Source organism: Scyliorhinus torazame, chromosome 1 (assembly GCF_047496885.1).
Source record: "Scyliorhinus torazame isolate Kashiwa2021f chromosome 1, sScyTor2.1, whole genome shotgun sequence".
Lineage (NCBI taxonomy): Eukaryota > Metazoa > Chordata > Chondrichthyes > Carcharhiniformes > Scyliorhinidae > Scyliorhinus > Scyliorhinus torazame.
In genome coordinates this window covers 54,565,797-54,580,668 of record NC_092707.1, presented here as the reverse complement: position 1 = coordinate 54,580,668, position 14,872 = coordinate 54,565,797, and the positions used below count along the sequence as shown (strand labels likewise).

Here is a 14,872-nt window from a genome sequence, read left to right as displayed (position 1 = left end):
CCATTCAGACAGTGCCAATGCACATTGTAAAGGAGTAGACCTGACGGTAAAAAATGCATTCGGAAGGGGTGGCACGTGGCACAGTGGTTAGCACTGCTGCTTCACGGTGCTGACGAACTGTCCATGTGGAGTTTGCACGTACTCCCCGTGTCTCTGTGGGTTTCACCCCCACAACCCAAAGACGTGCAGGGTCGGTGGATTGGCCACGCTAAATTGTTCCTTAATTGGAAAAAAATAATTGGGTACTCTAAATTGTTTTTTTAAAATGCCTTCGGAAAATCCACATTCTTTCTTAAGAGGGTTTTGACGGTGGCGATACCCCTTTCTGCCTTGCCATTGTATTCGGGATACTTTGGGGAACTGGCAAAGTGTAGGAATGTATGGTTCTTGGTGAAATAGGTGAAGTAGTTGTTGGTGAATTGCGGGCCGTTGTCATAGACCATCTGGTCCGGAATGCCATGTATTGCAAAGACTTCTTTCAACAACCAAATGACCAACTCAATAGTCATAGCACATAAATATTTCACCTCAATCCACCTGGAGAAGTAGTTGACGATTATAAGGGAGGATTTCTCATTGTCCATTAACAGATCCATTCCCGGGCATTCCCACAGTTCAATAGGGAATTGTGTGGGGATAAGGGGTTCCCTTTGGTCTGGTCTGTCCACTAGTTGCGCACATCTGGCACTGAGAAATCATTTCTTCTATAGATCACAATAACCCAGCGGCATGGCGGCAGAGTGGTAGCACTGCTGCCTCACAGCGCCAGGGACCCGCGTTCGATTCCGACCTCGGGTGACTGTGTGTGTGGAGTTTGCACATTCTTCCCATGTTTGTGTTGGGTTTCCTCCTGGTGCTCCTGGTGCTCTGGCTTCCTCCCACAGTCCAAAGATGTGCAGGTTAGGTGGATTGGCTATTCTAAATTGTCCCTAGGTGGGGTTATGGGGATAGGGATGGGGGATTGGGCCTAGGTAGGGTGCTCTTTCAGGAGGTCGGTGCAGACTCGAAGGGCCGAATGGCCTGCTTCTGCATTGTAGGGATGCTATAATTACATAGCAGACTAGGCTCTGCATTTTGTGATGTCCATGTGGCCCTGGTGAATTATTGGTTGGTGTGAAACTGGAATCACCAGCCTCTCGGTGTACACCGGCAGACCATCAATTATGGTAAAGTACTTTCTTTGTTCACTGCATGTCTTCATTACTGTTCCACCGGGACACTGCTCTGGCCAACCTTGTGTGCAGTGTTGGCAAATGCTGTCCTCATTCCTGCATCTGCTCTCGGTGTATTTGTTCTCTCTTTCTTGAGCTCGCTGAGCTCCTAAGTGCATCCAATTGCTGCTCCAACCGAACCATGCGGCATGTGAGGAGCTCCAGTTGGGTGCACTTTCTGCAGATGAAGCCATCCGGGACGCTGGAAGCCTCCCGAACCTGCCACATCTCACAGTCAGAGCACTGCGCCCCTCTAACTGACATTGCGTCAGTTAATAACTTTGATTTTCCATCTAACGGCACCTGTCAAAAGCCATTATTGGCATCCAGTTTCGAGAACATTGTACTTTTGGACAGTTTAGCCGGGCTGTCGTCCACTGAATCTTCCTCGCCACAGCCTTAAAACGCTGACTCAAGTCCACACTTGGATTTGGAGCGGGAGCCATTCCAGAGCACCGCTCTTGTAGTCTTTGTCACAGGAGAGGTGAATTCCATCTTGGCCATCTCTTCCATTTGCAATTGGACTTGTTTCATCAGTGGATGTGGTATCTTCCTTGGTGTAAAAAGACACATGGTTTAGAATCTTTCCTTCACATCATGCTGTTTTCAATCTTTCCAGACCAGTTAACAGTTTTGGAAAGTCCTTTTCGAAGTCCAGCCCAGATCTTGCTGATTGATTTCTTTGACCTTTTTGGATGAGTTTGAGGTCAGTCGGGCCTTTTAGAAGAGAGAATTCCTGATAGTGAAGGACATGTGGGGTGGGATTCTCCGGTCTCTGACATCAAAATCGCCGCTACAGTTGGGGGGAGCCAATCCGCGGGCAAGGGGGCTTTGGCGGGGGCTAGGGGCACTGGTGGGAGGTGGTCCGGGGGTGACGCGCCTGGCCAAAGGGGGTCACTATTTGGCGTGCCAGGTCCGCGCACGGCCAGCGCCCTGTTGCACAGCGCGTCCACTGCAGGCCGCCCCCATGTGCATGCGCGGCCACGGACCCGGCAATTCTCCGGCCGTGGGCTCTACGCTGCGTGCCTGCTAACCCCCACCGGACGGAGGATCGGTGGCCACTCTGCGCCGTCTTTCCGGTCGTAAAACGCCACCGTTCCCACGCAGGCGTCGGCACATAGTCTTCCAAATGGAGAATCCTGCCCATGATATTTCCCTTATTTATTTGCTCATGCACTGGAGTGTTGCCTGCAATGTACCCTGGACTTGTAGCCTGATTCCTCCTGGACCATATCTACTATCAACACCTTGGGGGTTACTATTGACCAGAAGCTGAACTGAATTAGCCATATAAATACTGCCGCTACCAAAGCAGGTCAAAGGCTAGGAGTCCTGCAGTGAGCAACTCACCTCCTGACTCCCCAAAGCCTGTCCACCATCTACAAGGCACAAGTCAGGAGTGTGCTTTAATACTCCCCACCTGCCTGGATGAGTGCAGCTCCAACAACACTCAAGAAGCTTGATACCATCCAGGACAAAGCAGCCTGCTTGATTGCTCCCTCTTCCACAAACATTCAAACTCTCCATCGCATAGTAGCAGCAGTGTGTACCATCTACAACTTGCACTGCAGGAGCTCACCAAGGTTACTTAGACAGTGCCATCCAAACCCATGGCCATTACCATCTTGAAGGACAAGAATAGCTGATTCCCCTTCAAGTCATTCATCGTTTTAATTTGGAAACATATCGCTGTTCCTTCATTGTCGCTGGGATTTACCTCCCTAACAGCACAGTGGGTGTACATACTCTTCAGGGACTGCAGCGGTTCAAGGAGGCAGCTCACCATCTTCTGAAAAGCAACTAGGGATGGGCAATAAATGCTGGGCTAACCAGCGACATCCACATCCCATAAATGGATAAAAAATATATAACTGGATTGTAGTTGGCTTCAGACGTTCTGTTACTTACCAGCTATGGTTATTTGTCTGATAGGACATACTTGCTCGTATATCCCAGAATGTGCATCATGAAGCAGTTTTCTGTTTTTACATTGCGTCGTTGTTCTGTGATGGCAATTGAAGTTCCTGGGCTGGGTTCCCTGTTTTTGGGACTAAGTGCCGAAACCGGCATTTTACGACGCCAAAATCGGTGACGAGCCCTCACCGATCCTGCGACTGGTGAGGGGCTAGCAGCTGCACCGAGGAAAGCTCCCACGATATAAATGGCTGGAGAACGGCCGGACCCGTGCAGTGGTCACGCCGTAAGACATGGCGCAGACCTGACCTGCCAAATACTGCTTGCCTGGCCACCCCCCACCAGTCCCCCCCAGCCCTCGTGGAAGCCACCCCGGCCAGCAGCACGGCCCTTGGCCAACTGTGGTGGCACTGGGCACAGTTCACAGCCGCCACACCGGGTTCCCGACCGCTGAGACCACACATCCCCTGTGAGGTCGGAAACCCGGCCCTTTGGGGGCGAAGCACCGGGGGTGGGCCTTCAGGTGACACGCTAACATCGTTCCAATGGCCTGTGGCACGCGGCGCGATGACGGCATTTCGGAGGGGGCAGAGGATAGAAAGCGGGCGTCAAACCGGCGCCACCCCAGATTTCCGTTATCTTAGATGGATTTCACAGAGTTGAGCTGTGGAACAGAGGATCTTCCAGCCCAGGTTAAGCTATGAACATGATTGAACATTGCTATTAATTAAATATGTTTTAAATACAACAGATCAAATTATTCTGCCTTTTGCCTATTTCCAAAAATTTCTGAGGCTTCCTCACATTTGGTGTCTGTGTTCAATATCGAAATATGCATCCCAAGTGGAATTGAAGTATTATAGAGTCCCTTGGAAGGAGAGATAAAGGGAGGAATTTAGAGGAGCCGCTGGAGAGGGCATGAAACATGGCTCCGGTTGGTGCTGTTGGCAATGGAGAGCTGCTGGTGCCAAGGGCAGGATTTCCACCCCATTGGGGGCTTGATAGTGTGGAAGACCCGATGTTGGCCAGCGAAGTGCCTGAGGATCCTTTAATTGCATTAGGCCTCCCCCATGGAATTGATGTGGGGTTCCCACCAGTTCTTCAACTGGTGAAGTTGGAGGAGGGCGATGTTGGGGCCCCTGTTGTGAGAACTGAATCCTGACTGCTGGGTGCAATGATAGTTCATTACAGATCATTTTAGACATCTGCGTACATCCACAGAAAATGAATCTTTATTAATACCATTCCCTGTGCAAATGAATTTGCGAGTCATTGCTAATGAAGTATAAAGGGGCCTCACAGTCACTAATGGAACAAGTTAAATATGAGTTGGATTTGTTGCAATGATGCAGCTGCATTTTCAACCTAGGATGTTTGACGTTAGTATTAGGAACTTGGGGTTCATTACCAGTTTTGGGGGTCAGATCTCAACTTCTAATGTACTTTGATTGTCCTTTTCCCACACAGTGGCACCTATTTACCATTTTTCTGCCTCCCCCATCCAGGCGCTTCCACCCCGTTCCAATCCATAGATCTGACAAGCAGAAGAAAGAATTGTCAAAAGTCGTTTCTATCGGACTTCCGTGCGTTTCTGCTGCTGAGTGTGATGGATCTATTGATCCAATGCTCATAATTCTCCCTGCCCTCCTGCTTGTCATGGGTTATCCCGATCTCTCAAGCAGTCTTTCTCTTTTTGTTGATTTAAACTGAACAGGATGTTTAACTTGACCCCTGTTGCATGTCGTGTGCATGAGTGGAGGTGGGCTGTCAACTACCAGACAAGTGGCTTATTTTGATGTGTTTTTTAAGATGTCATAATTGAGTTTTTACATACGCTAACTTCATATATACTCGTGGCTAGGAGTCAGTCGTTTGCTGCAAATTCTTCAAGCACCATTGTTCACTCGGGCAGTTCTGCTGCCTGGTCACTGAGCCAGGCCCCTCGCAGCTTTGGCATCCCTATTCAAACCTGAGCAGAGTTTCTGATCCCAAAGCCTTTCCAATACTAAGATTGACTGGGTCTCCCAGTGGATCGAGGACATCTGGGTGGCTGGGCTCTGGGCAGGGTGATACCCTGGCACCCCCGATGCTACCTGGGCACCCTGGCATTGCCACCCAGGTGCCACCTTGACACTTCCAGGGTGCCTGTGTGGCATTTTGCCCATCCCCCAGACACCCAAGTATACCTGGACCCGTTTGTGGAGATCAGTACTAACCAGCACTCACTTGGGGTCTCCAAGGTGAAGGGATTCAATCCAAATGCCTTGGGTAGATCCAGCGAGTGCATATTAATGTGAGACTGGCTGATCACTTTAATATGCAGATTTGCCAAATACAGATCCCGCCCATTGTGAATTCAATTAAATCTCACAAAACCTGTAAGGGGTCTTTCAAGGGATTTATTCGACATGTCACAACCTGGTGTGGGCCCTTGGATTTCACCCTATGTCCTTTTTCTACATTAGTCAAAAGAGAAGAATCAGGGGCGAGATTCTCCGACCCCCCCGCCGGGTCGGAGAATCGCTGGGGGCTGGCGCGAATCCCGCCCCCGCCGGTTGCCGAATTCTCCGGCACCGGATATTCGGCGGGGGCGGGAATCGCGCCGTGCCGGTTGGCGCCCCCCCCCCCCCCCCCCCCCCCCCCCCAGCGATTCTCCGGCCCGGATGGGCCGATGTCCCGCCGCTAAAATGCCTGTCCCGCCGGCGTAGATTAAACCACCTACCGTGGGGGCACTCTTTCCCTTCCACCTTCGCCACGGTCTCCACCATGGCGGAGGCGGAAGAGACTCCCTCCACTGCACATGCGCGGGAATGCTGTCAGCGGCCGCTAACGCTCCCGTGCATGCGCCGCCCGGAGATGTCATTTCTGCGCCAGCTGGCAGGGCACCAAAGGCCTTTTCCGCCAGCTGGTGGGGCGGACATTCATCCGCCGCGGGCCTAGCCCCTTAAGGTTGGGGCTCGGCCCCCCAAGATGCGGAGCATTCCGCACCTTTGGGGCGGCGCGATGCCCGACTGATTTGCGCCGTTTTGGGCGCCAGTCGGCGGACATCGCGCCGATACCGGAGAATTTGGCCCCAGATGTCCATAGGTCACGTCCTCAGTCTATTTAACCTACCATTTTAAGGATGGAGCTAGGATGCTATTTTCAGCACAGGCCTTAAGTTTACAAGTGGGAAAATCATTTTATTGCTGACACACAGACAACTGGCCGAAACATATTTGGCACAAAGTTGGTCCAAAAACTCTCCATTTTAAGCGTGGATTTGTGCAGAGAGCATTGTTGCAAGTTTAATTTTTAACCTTTAAACTCTGCAATTTTATTTCAGGAGATTAGAGAAATGGTGGCACCTCTCCTCAAGAGCTTCCAGGTTGAGGTAAGTTTATTTCAAGATAATTCAAACATTTATATTGACAAAATAAGTTTTATTCCTTTAAATTCTCAGGTGTGCAGTGGTTCAGGAAGGTCACCACCACCACCACCACCTTCTCAAAGGTGATTAGGCTGAGCAGTCAATGCTGACGTAGCCAGCGATGCCCATATCCCATGAACAAATAAAAAAATGAAAGGAAAGGCCTGTTTGACAAGGCAGCCTGAAATAATTCCATTGACTTTCTCATTTCTTTTTGCCAAAAGTAAGCTTTTATGCAGGTGTATGCTCAACAACATGAAGTTGCTTTCAGAAGGATTCAGGATACTGTGTGCTTCTGTTATTCGACTAGGAATCCCGAGGCCTGGACAAATGACTGAGTCACAAGTTCAAGTCTCACCACAGCGGCTGGGAAATTAAAATCTACCGTGTTTGGGGGGGAAACCCCAACTGACTTAGTAATGCCCTTTAATGAAGAGAATGTGTTGTCTTTACTCATTTGATCCACATGTAACTCCAGATCCACAGCAATGTAGGTGACTCTTAACAAACCGCTGAAATGGCCCAACAAGATGCTCAGTGATTTTGGCCCAGCCAGGGATACCGACATCCCACAGCTGAATTTGGAAACAGTCTCCTCTATCTGACAATGGAGTCAAGTCTGTACTCCACCTAGACACTCCTTTCCCAACCCTATTACTTGTTCCCATATTTTAACTCTTCTTTAGACATGACAGCCCCATTATCTGTTCCAGGTGCATGTTCCTTTTATTAGACTGATCCTTCCGAGTCCTTAAGATCATATCTGAGACGACTCTTAATAAATGTCACATTTCCTCTCTCAAATGACTCTCCTTCACTTTGTCCTTAATTCACATTTGTTGCTGTTGATTGATTTAATCTTGCCTCAGGCTTTTTGACAATTATAAACCAGCAATTTTGCCTGTTGCTTGTGATGTTGCCCTAATTTTTTTTAAATAGCTGCCTTTATTCTGTTTGTTTTCCTTGCGTGTTGTAGCCATTGCGAATGCAAACATTGGTCCTGCGGTAACAAAAAACTGAATCTAAATGTTTGAAATATGATTAGTTTTGTTAAGGAGGGATCTCTCAGGTGCTTGAATTTTGCTGACAGGTATGTGACATGATACATAATCAGACAACGTTTGGAAGTCCATGTCTACAGCACCAGCCTCATTGTCATAATCAATCCTATGTATTTCATCAATCAATTAAGTCAAGTTATTTAAAAACCATTTCCTTCTACAAATTGATGTTGGCTTTTCATAATTCAGGTTTGGGATATAGTCCTGGATAAGCCACCATTTCTTCTATTTGGGAAGATTGAAGCCATCACCTTTGTCTCTGTTATAAACTCTGTCCCCTCAGAGAGGGGGGTAGAGAGAGTGGGGGATAGAGAGAGAGAGTGGGGGATAGAGAGAGAGAGAGTGGGGGATAGAGAGAGAGAGTGGGGGATAGAGAGAGAGAGAGTGGGGGGATAGAGAGAGAGAGAGAGAGAGTGGGGGATAGAGAGAGAGAGAGTGGGGGATAGCGAGAGAGTGGGGGATAGCGAGAGAGTGGGGGAGAGAGAGAGAGTGGGGGATATAGCGAGAGAGTGGGGGGATAGCGAGAGAGTGGGGGATAGCGAGAGAGTGGGGGAGAGAGAGAGAGTGGGGGATATAGCGAGAGAGTGGGGGATAGCGAGAGAGTGGGGGATAGCGAGAGAGTGGGGGATAGCGAGAGAGTGGGGGATAGCGAGAGAGAGTGGGGGATAGAGAGAGAGAGTGGGGGATAGAGAGAGAGAGTGGGGGATAGAGATGGAGAGCGGGGGATAGAGATGGAGAGCGGGGGGATAGAGAGAGAGAGCGGGGGATAGAGAGAGCGGGGATAGAGAGAGAGAGCGGGGGATAGAGAGAGAGAGCGGGGGATAGAGAGAGAGAGCGGGGGGGATAGAGAGAGAGAGCGGGGGATAGAGAGAGAGAGCGGGGGATAGAGAGAGAGAGCGGGGGATAGATAGAGAGAGAGCGGGGGATAGATAGAGAGAGAGAGCGGGGGATAGATAGAGAGAGAGAGCGGGGGATAGATAGAGAGAGAGAGCGGGGGATAGATAGAGAGAGAGAGCGGGGGATAGATAGAGAGAGAGAGCGGGGGATAGATAGAGAGAGAGAGCGGGGGATAGATAGAGAGAGAGAGCGGGGGATAGATAGAGAGAGAGAGCGGGGGATAGATAGAGAGAGAGAGCGGGGGATAGATAGAGAGAGAGAGCGGGGGATAGATAGAGAGAGAGAGCGGGGGATAGATAGAGAGAGAGAGCGGGGGATAGATAGAGAGAGAGAGCGGGGGATAGATAGAGAGAGAGAGCGGGGGGATAGATAGAGAGAGAGAGCGGGGGATAGATAGAGAGAGAGAGCGGGGGATAGATAGAGAGAGAGAGCGGGGGATAGATAGAGAGAGAGAGCGGGGGATAGATAGAGAGAGAGAGCGGGGGATAGATAGAGAGAGAGAGCGGGGGATAGATAGAGAGAGAGAGCGGGGGATAGATAGAGAGAGAGAGCGGGGGATAGATAGAGAGAGAGAGCGGGGGATAGATAGAGAGAGAGAGCGGGGGGATAGATAGAGAGAGAGAGCGGGGGATAGATAGAGAGAGAGAGCGGGGGATAGATAGAGAGAGAGAGCGGGGGATAGATAGAGAGAGAGAGCGGGGGATAGATAGAGAGAGAGAGCGGGGGATAGATAGAGAGAGAGAGCGGGGGATAGATAGAGAGAGAGAGCGGGGGGATAGATAGAGAGAAGAGAGCGGGGGATAGATAGAGAGAGAGAGCGGGGGGATAGATAGAGAGAGAGAGCGGGGGATAGATAGAGAGAGAGAGCGGGGGATAGATAGAGAGAGAGAGCGGGGGATAGATAGAGAGAGAGAGCGGGGGATAGATAGAGAGAGAGAGCGGGGGATAGATAGAGAGAGAGAGCGGGGGATAGATAGAGAGAGAGAGCGGGGATAGATAGAGAGAGAGAGCGGGGGATAGATAGAGAGAGAGAGCGGGGGATAGATAGAGAGAGAGAGCGGGGGATAGATAGAGAGAGAGAGCGGGGGATAGATAGAGAGAGAGAGCGGGGGATAGATAGAGAGAGAGAGCGGGGGATAGATAGAGAGAGAGAGCGGGGGATAGATAGAGAGTGAGAGTGGGGATAGAGAGAGAGAGTGGGGGATAGAGAGAGAGAGTGGGGGATAGAGAGAGAGAGAGAGAGAGCGGGGATAGAGAGAGAGCTGGGCGGGATAGGGAGAGAGCGGGGGGGGATAGAGAGAGAGCTGGGCGGGATAGGGAGAGAGCGGGGGGGATAGAGCGAGAGCGGGGGGTGGATAGAGCGAGAGCGGGGGGGTGGATAGAGAGAGAGCGGGGGGGATAGAGAGAGAGCGGGGGGGATAGAGAGAGAACGGGGGGGGATAGAGAGAGAGCGGGGGTGATAGAGAGAGAGCGGGGGTGGGTAGAGGGAGAGCGGGGGGGATAGAGAGAGAGAGGGGGGCAGAGAGAGGGGGGTAAAGTGAGAGAGAGAGCAAGGGGGGTAAAGAGAGAGAGAGAGGAGGTAAAGAGAGCAGCATAGAGAGAGAGAAGATTGAAATTTATTCTCACTTGTACCGAAGTACAATGAAAGGTATTGTTCTGTGTACAGTCCAGGCAGATCATTCCATACATGATAAACATTGCACATAAGATAAATACACAGTGTTAATACGTAGACATAGATATACGGAGTATTGTGCTACAACAGTAGAGAAGATGCTTAGAGAGATCAGTTCAGTCCATATGAGGGTCATTCAGGAGTCTGGTAACAGCAGGGAAGCAGCTGTTTTTGAATCTGTTAGTGTTGTGTTCTGACTTTTGTATCTTCTGCCTGATGGAAGAGGTTGGAAGAAACCCGGGTGGAGGTGTCTTTGATTATGCTGCCCGCTTTCCCAAGGCAGCAGGCAGCGGGAGGTGTGGACAGAGTCAATGGATGGGAGGTGGGTTTGTGTAATGGACTGGGCGGTGTTAACGACTCTGCAGTTTCTTATAGACTTGGGCCGAGCAGTTGCCATACCAGGCTGATGCAGCCAGATAGGATGCTTTCTATGGTGCATCTGTAAAAATTGGTAAGAGTCAATGTATACATGCCGAATTTCCTTAGTTTCCCGATGCAATATAGGCGCTGTCGTAGCGTTGACGTGGGTGGACCAGGACAGATTGTCAGTGATGTTTACACCTAGGAATTTGAAGCTGTTTGAAGGGTAGAGAGAGAGAAAAGGTAGAGAGAAAGAGAGAGGGGTAGAGAGAGGAGAGGAGTGTAGGGGGAGCAGCATGGTGCCACATGAGCGGCACTGTGGCACAGTGGTTAGCACTGCTGCCTCACAGCCCAGGGACCCGGGTTCAATTCTCGGCCTTGGGTGACTGTTTGAAGTTTGCACTTTCTCCCCGTATCTGAGTGGGTTTCCTCCGGGTGCTCCGGCTTCCTCCAACAGTCCAAAGATGTGCCGGTTAGATGGGGTTTCAGGGATAGGACGGGAGAGTGGGTCTACATAGGGTGCACTTTCAGTGGGTCGGCGCAGACCCGCTTGGCCGAATGGACTCCTTCTGCACTGTAGGGATTCTATGGAAAGAGAGGGAGGGCGAGAATTTATCGAGCAGCATTGCCAACCGCAAACAATGCCTGCAGCATTGCGAACAGCAAACAATGCCTGCAGCATTGCCAACCGCAAACAATGACTGCAGCATTGCCAACCGCAAACAATGCCTGCAGCATTGCCAACCGCAAACAATGCCTGCAGCATTGCCAACCGCAAACAATGACTGCAGCATTGCCAACCGCAAACAATGCCTGCAGCATTGCGAACAGCAAACAATGCCTGCAGCATTGCCAACCGCAAACAATGACTGCAGCATTGCCAACCGCAAACAATGCCTGCAGCATTGCCAACCGCAAACAATGACTGCAGCATTGCCAACCGCAAACAATGCCTGCAGCATTGCCAACCGCAAACAATGCCTGCAGCATTGCGAACAGCAAACAATGCCTGCAGCATTGCCAACCGCAAACAATGACTGCAGCATTGCCAACCGCAAACAATGCCTGCAGCATTGCCAACCGCAAACAATGCCTGCAGCATTGCTAACAGCAAACAATGACTGCAGCATTGCCTGCAGCATTGCGAACAGCAAACAATGCCTGCAGCATTGCCAACCGCAAACAATGACTGCAGCATTGCCTGCAGCATTGCTAACCGCAAACAATGACTGCAGCATTGCCAACAGCAAACAATGACTGCAGCATTGCTAACAGCAAACAATGCCTGCAGCATTGCCAACAGCAAACAATGCCTGCAGCATTGCCAACAGCAAACAATGCCTGCAGCATTGCTAACAGCAAACAATGCCTGCAGCATTGCTAACAGCAAACAATGCCTGCAGCATTGCCAACAGCAAACAATACCTGCAGCATTGCCTGCAGCATTGCCAACTGCAAACAATGACTGCAGCATTGCCAACAGCAAACAATGACTGCAGCATTGCCAACAGCAAACAATGCCTGCAGCATTGCCAACAGCAAACAATGCCTGCAGCATTGCTAACAGCAAACAATGCCTGCAGCATTGCTAACAGCAAACAATGCCTGCAGCATTGCCAACAGCAAACAATGCCTGCAGTATTGCCTGCAGCAAACAATGCCTGCAGCATTGCCAACCGCAAACAATGCCTGCAGCATTGCCAACCGCAAACAATGCCTGCAGCATTGCCAACAGCAAACAATGCCTGCAGCATTGCCAACCGCAAACAATGCCTGCAGCATTGCCAACAGCAAACAATGCCTGCAGCATTGCCTGCAGCATTGCTAACAGCAAACAAAAACATGCTGGAGATGTTTTACATTATTATGTTAGCAAATGTCCCAGTTTGTAATAAAAATTGTCTTTGTGAAGTTTTGTTTCATTCTTCCCAAATTGCTGGCGAGACACTTAAAGCTTCTAAGCAGTTGACTTAACTTTTAAAAGTATTAAGGTATAAGTATTAAGGCTTTCATAGATACCACTGACGGGCAGTTGCTCGTCCTGTCTATTCTTGAGATTTGTGATGGTGTTTTTGATATTGTTCTGAGAATTGGTGTATTCTTGCAGCTGAGAATTGGTGTATTCTTGCAGCTGAAAATTGGTGTATCCTTGCAGCTGATAATTGGTGTATTCTTGCAGCTGAGAATTGGTGGATTCTTGCAGCTGAGAATTGGTGGATTCTTGCAGCTGAGAATTGGTGTATTCTTACAGCCATTGGGAGAATTCCATTACCATGCCTCAAGGCGTTGAGTTTCTGAATGCAAAAAATGTACACATTAAATTAAAATCTACCGTGTTTGGGGGGAAAACCCCAACTGACTTAGTAATGCCCTTTAATGAAGAGAATCTGTTGTCTTTACTCGTTTGATCCACATGTAACTCCAGATCCAGAGCAATGTAGGTGACTCTTAATAAACCGCTGAAATGGCCCAACAAGATGCTCAGTGGTTTTGGCCCAGCCAGGGATACCGACATCCCACAGCTGAATTTGGAAACAGTCTCCTCCTATCTGACAATGGAGTCAAGTCTGTACTCCACCTAGACACTCCAGGGGTGCTGTTTGGTTGGCAAGTCGGTTCTGAAAGGTGGAAACATTGCCTGGCGAATTCACCAGGGAGCAATTGTCCCCCATGGCTTTATATTAAAAACGGTGCAATATCTTGATATATTCCTTTTCCTTACAGAGAGCAGGTCCTTGCATTTGAATACATGCAGTTTCTAGCAAGCGCAGCTTAACATTTAGCATCTCATGCTGAAATTATGTTTGTAATGTTGAGCAACTGCCCGAGACAGCCAAAGAGAAGCAGTACGTTTATATGAACATGTTGCCTGTAGCAACACAAGAGGCCGTGCTGAAGGCTTTCATCCCAAACTGAGGCCAAGCATACATGATCATTATGAGCTGCCATTTTGTTTTGGTTGTCAGAGCTCAGTGTAAGATTCACATCTGTGAGGTCATCATATAATAGTAACACAGCAGTTAGCACTGTTGCTTCACAGCACCAGGATCCCAGGTTCGATTCCCAGCTTGGGTCACTGCCTGTGCGGAGTCTGCACGTTCTCCTCGTGTCTGCATGGGTTTCGTCCAGACGCTCCCGGTTTCCTCCCACAAGTCCCGAAAGATGTGCTTGTTAGGTGAATTGGACATTCTGAATTCTCCCACTGTGTACCCGAACAGGTGGCAGAGTGTGGCGACGAGGGGATTTTCAAATGTAAGCCTACTTGTGACACTAATAAAGATAATTATTATTAATTGTGATTTTTCAACAACTGCAAGGTTGCAAGTTTAGAATAGGAGCGCTGTTTCTATTAAATTGGAGTGCTTTTCAAAATACTTTTATACAGAAAATATATTCTGTACTCACCAACTTTTTTTTTGTTTCTATGATGGTATCAATTTGATTACCCACATGGGTACAATTGAGTTTACTTCCTGCAAAGATGCGAAGATACAGCCAGGGCTACATCTTGGACTAGTCTGAGCGTTGTGGGATCCAAACAATTTGGTAGGCTGTTTAAGAATCCAGAGCACCCTGTTCTTGTTGTTCCAAAACCCAGGAAGGAGCTCTGGAATACCTGCTCACAACTGGATTCCACAATTTGGCATAATGAGGAAAGGCGTGAAGAGCAGCAAAGGATGTCCCAGACTCTTGTGATGACTTTAAACAAAATAATTATTTGTTGAACAGTAAAATATGCAACAAGAAAGTCAACTAACATACAGTTAACTACATTAATGGCTATCCACAATATCATTAAATTTACCCAGTTCCCAAACCCTCTATTTTCCTAACCTCGGAGCTAAATCTCCCCAAACAACATCCCACTGGTATTAAAACTATAAGCCAAATCCAGCAATAATTACCACAACAGGCACCTATATCTTTTGAGGTTGGTCTCGATTTAGAATAGAGACAACTGCTTTCTCAAAACAGATTTCACCAGGCACAACTTGTTGGCAGAGGACATAGCTTCATAGTGTCGGCTGCGATCAAACAGTTTCCCTGCGTAGAGTGAATTTGCCTCTGATTTACTGTCTTTCCTATTGATCTTCCCTTGTCTGAACTCGCCTTCTCAAAAATTACTCTTAATTACCTTTATTACATGAGCTCACCTTTTAGAATGTAAATGTCAAATTCATCCCCATTTCCATTGTTACCAAACTTGCTGTATGTAAACATTTTTTCCCAGTGTTGCTCGGCTAATCATCATATCAAAGCCTTCGTTCCACCAACTCAACCGATCTGTCCTTCTTCCAATTTCCATTTTTAAAAAACCCGCCTCTTTTATCTTTATACATACAAC

At 48.9% G+C, this 14,872-nt stretch overlaps 1 protein-coding gene across 3 annotated transcripts in view; it reads left to right on the top strand.

Annotated features, from left to right (window-relative positions):
- Positions 1–14,872, top strand: part of cux2b (cut-like homeobox 2b) — a 538,929-nt gene that overhangs the window by 249,325 nt on the left and 274,732 nt on the right. For all 3 annotated transcript variants that reach the window (XM_072494865.1, XM_072494832.1, XM_072494896.1), the window contains exon 3: positions 6,451–6,498. In XM_072494865.1, the coding sequence (XP_072350966.1) occupies positions 6,451–6,498 (48 nt within the window). The remainder of the gene's footprint in view (positions 1–6,450; positions 6,499–14,872) is intronic.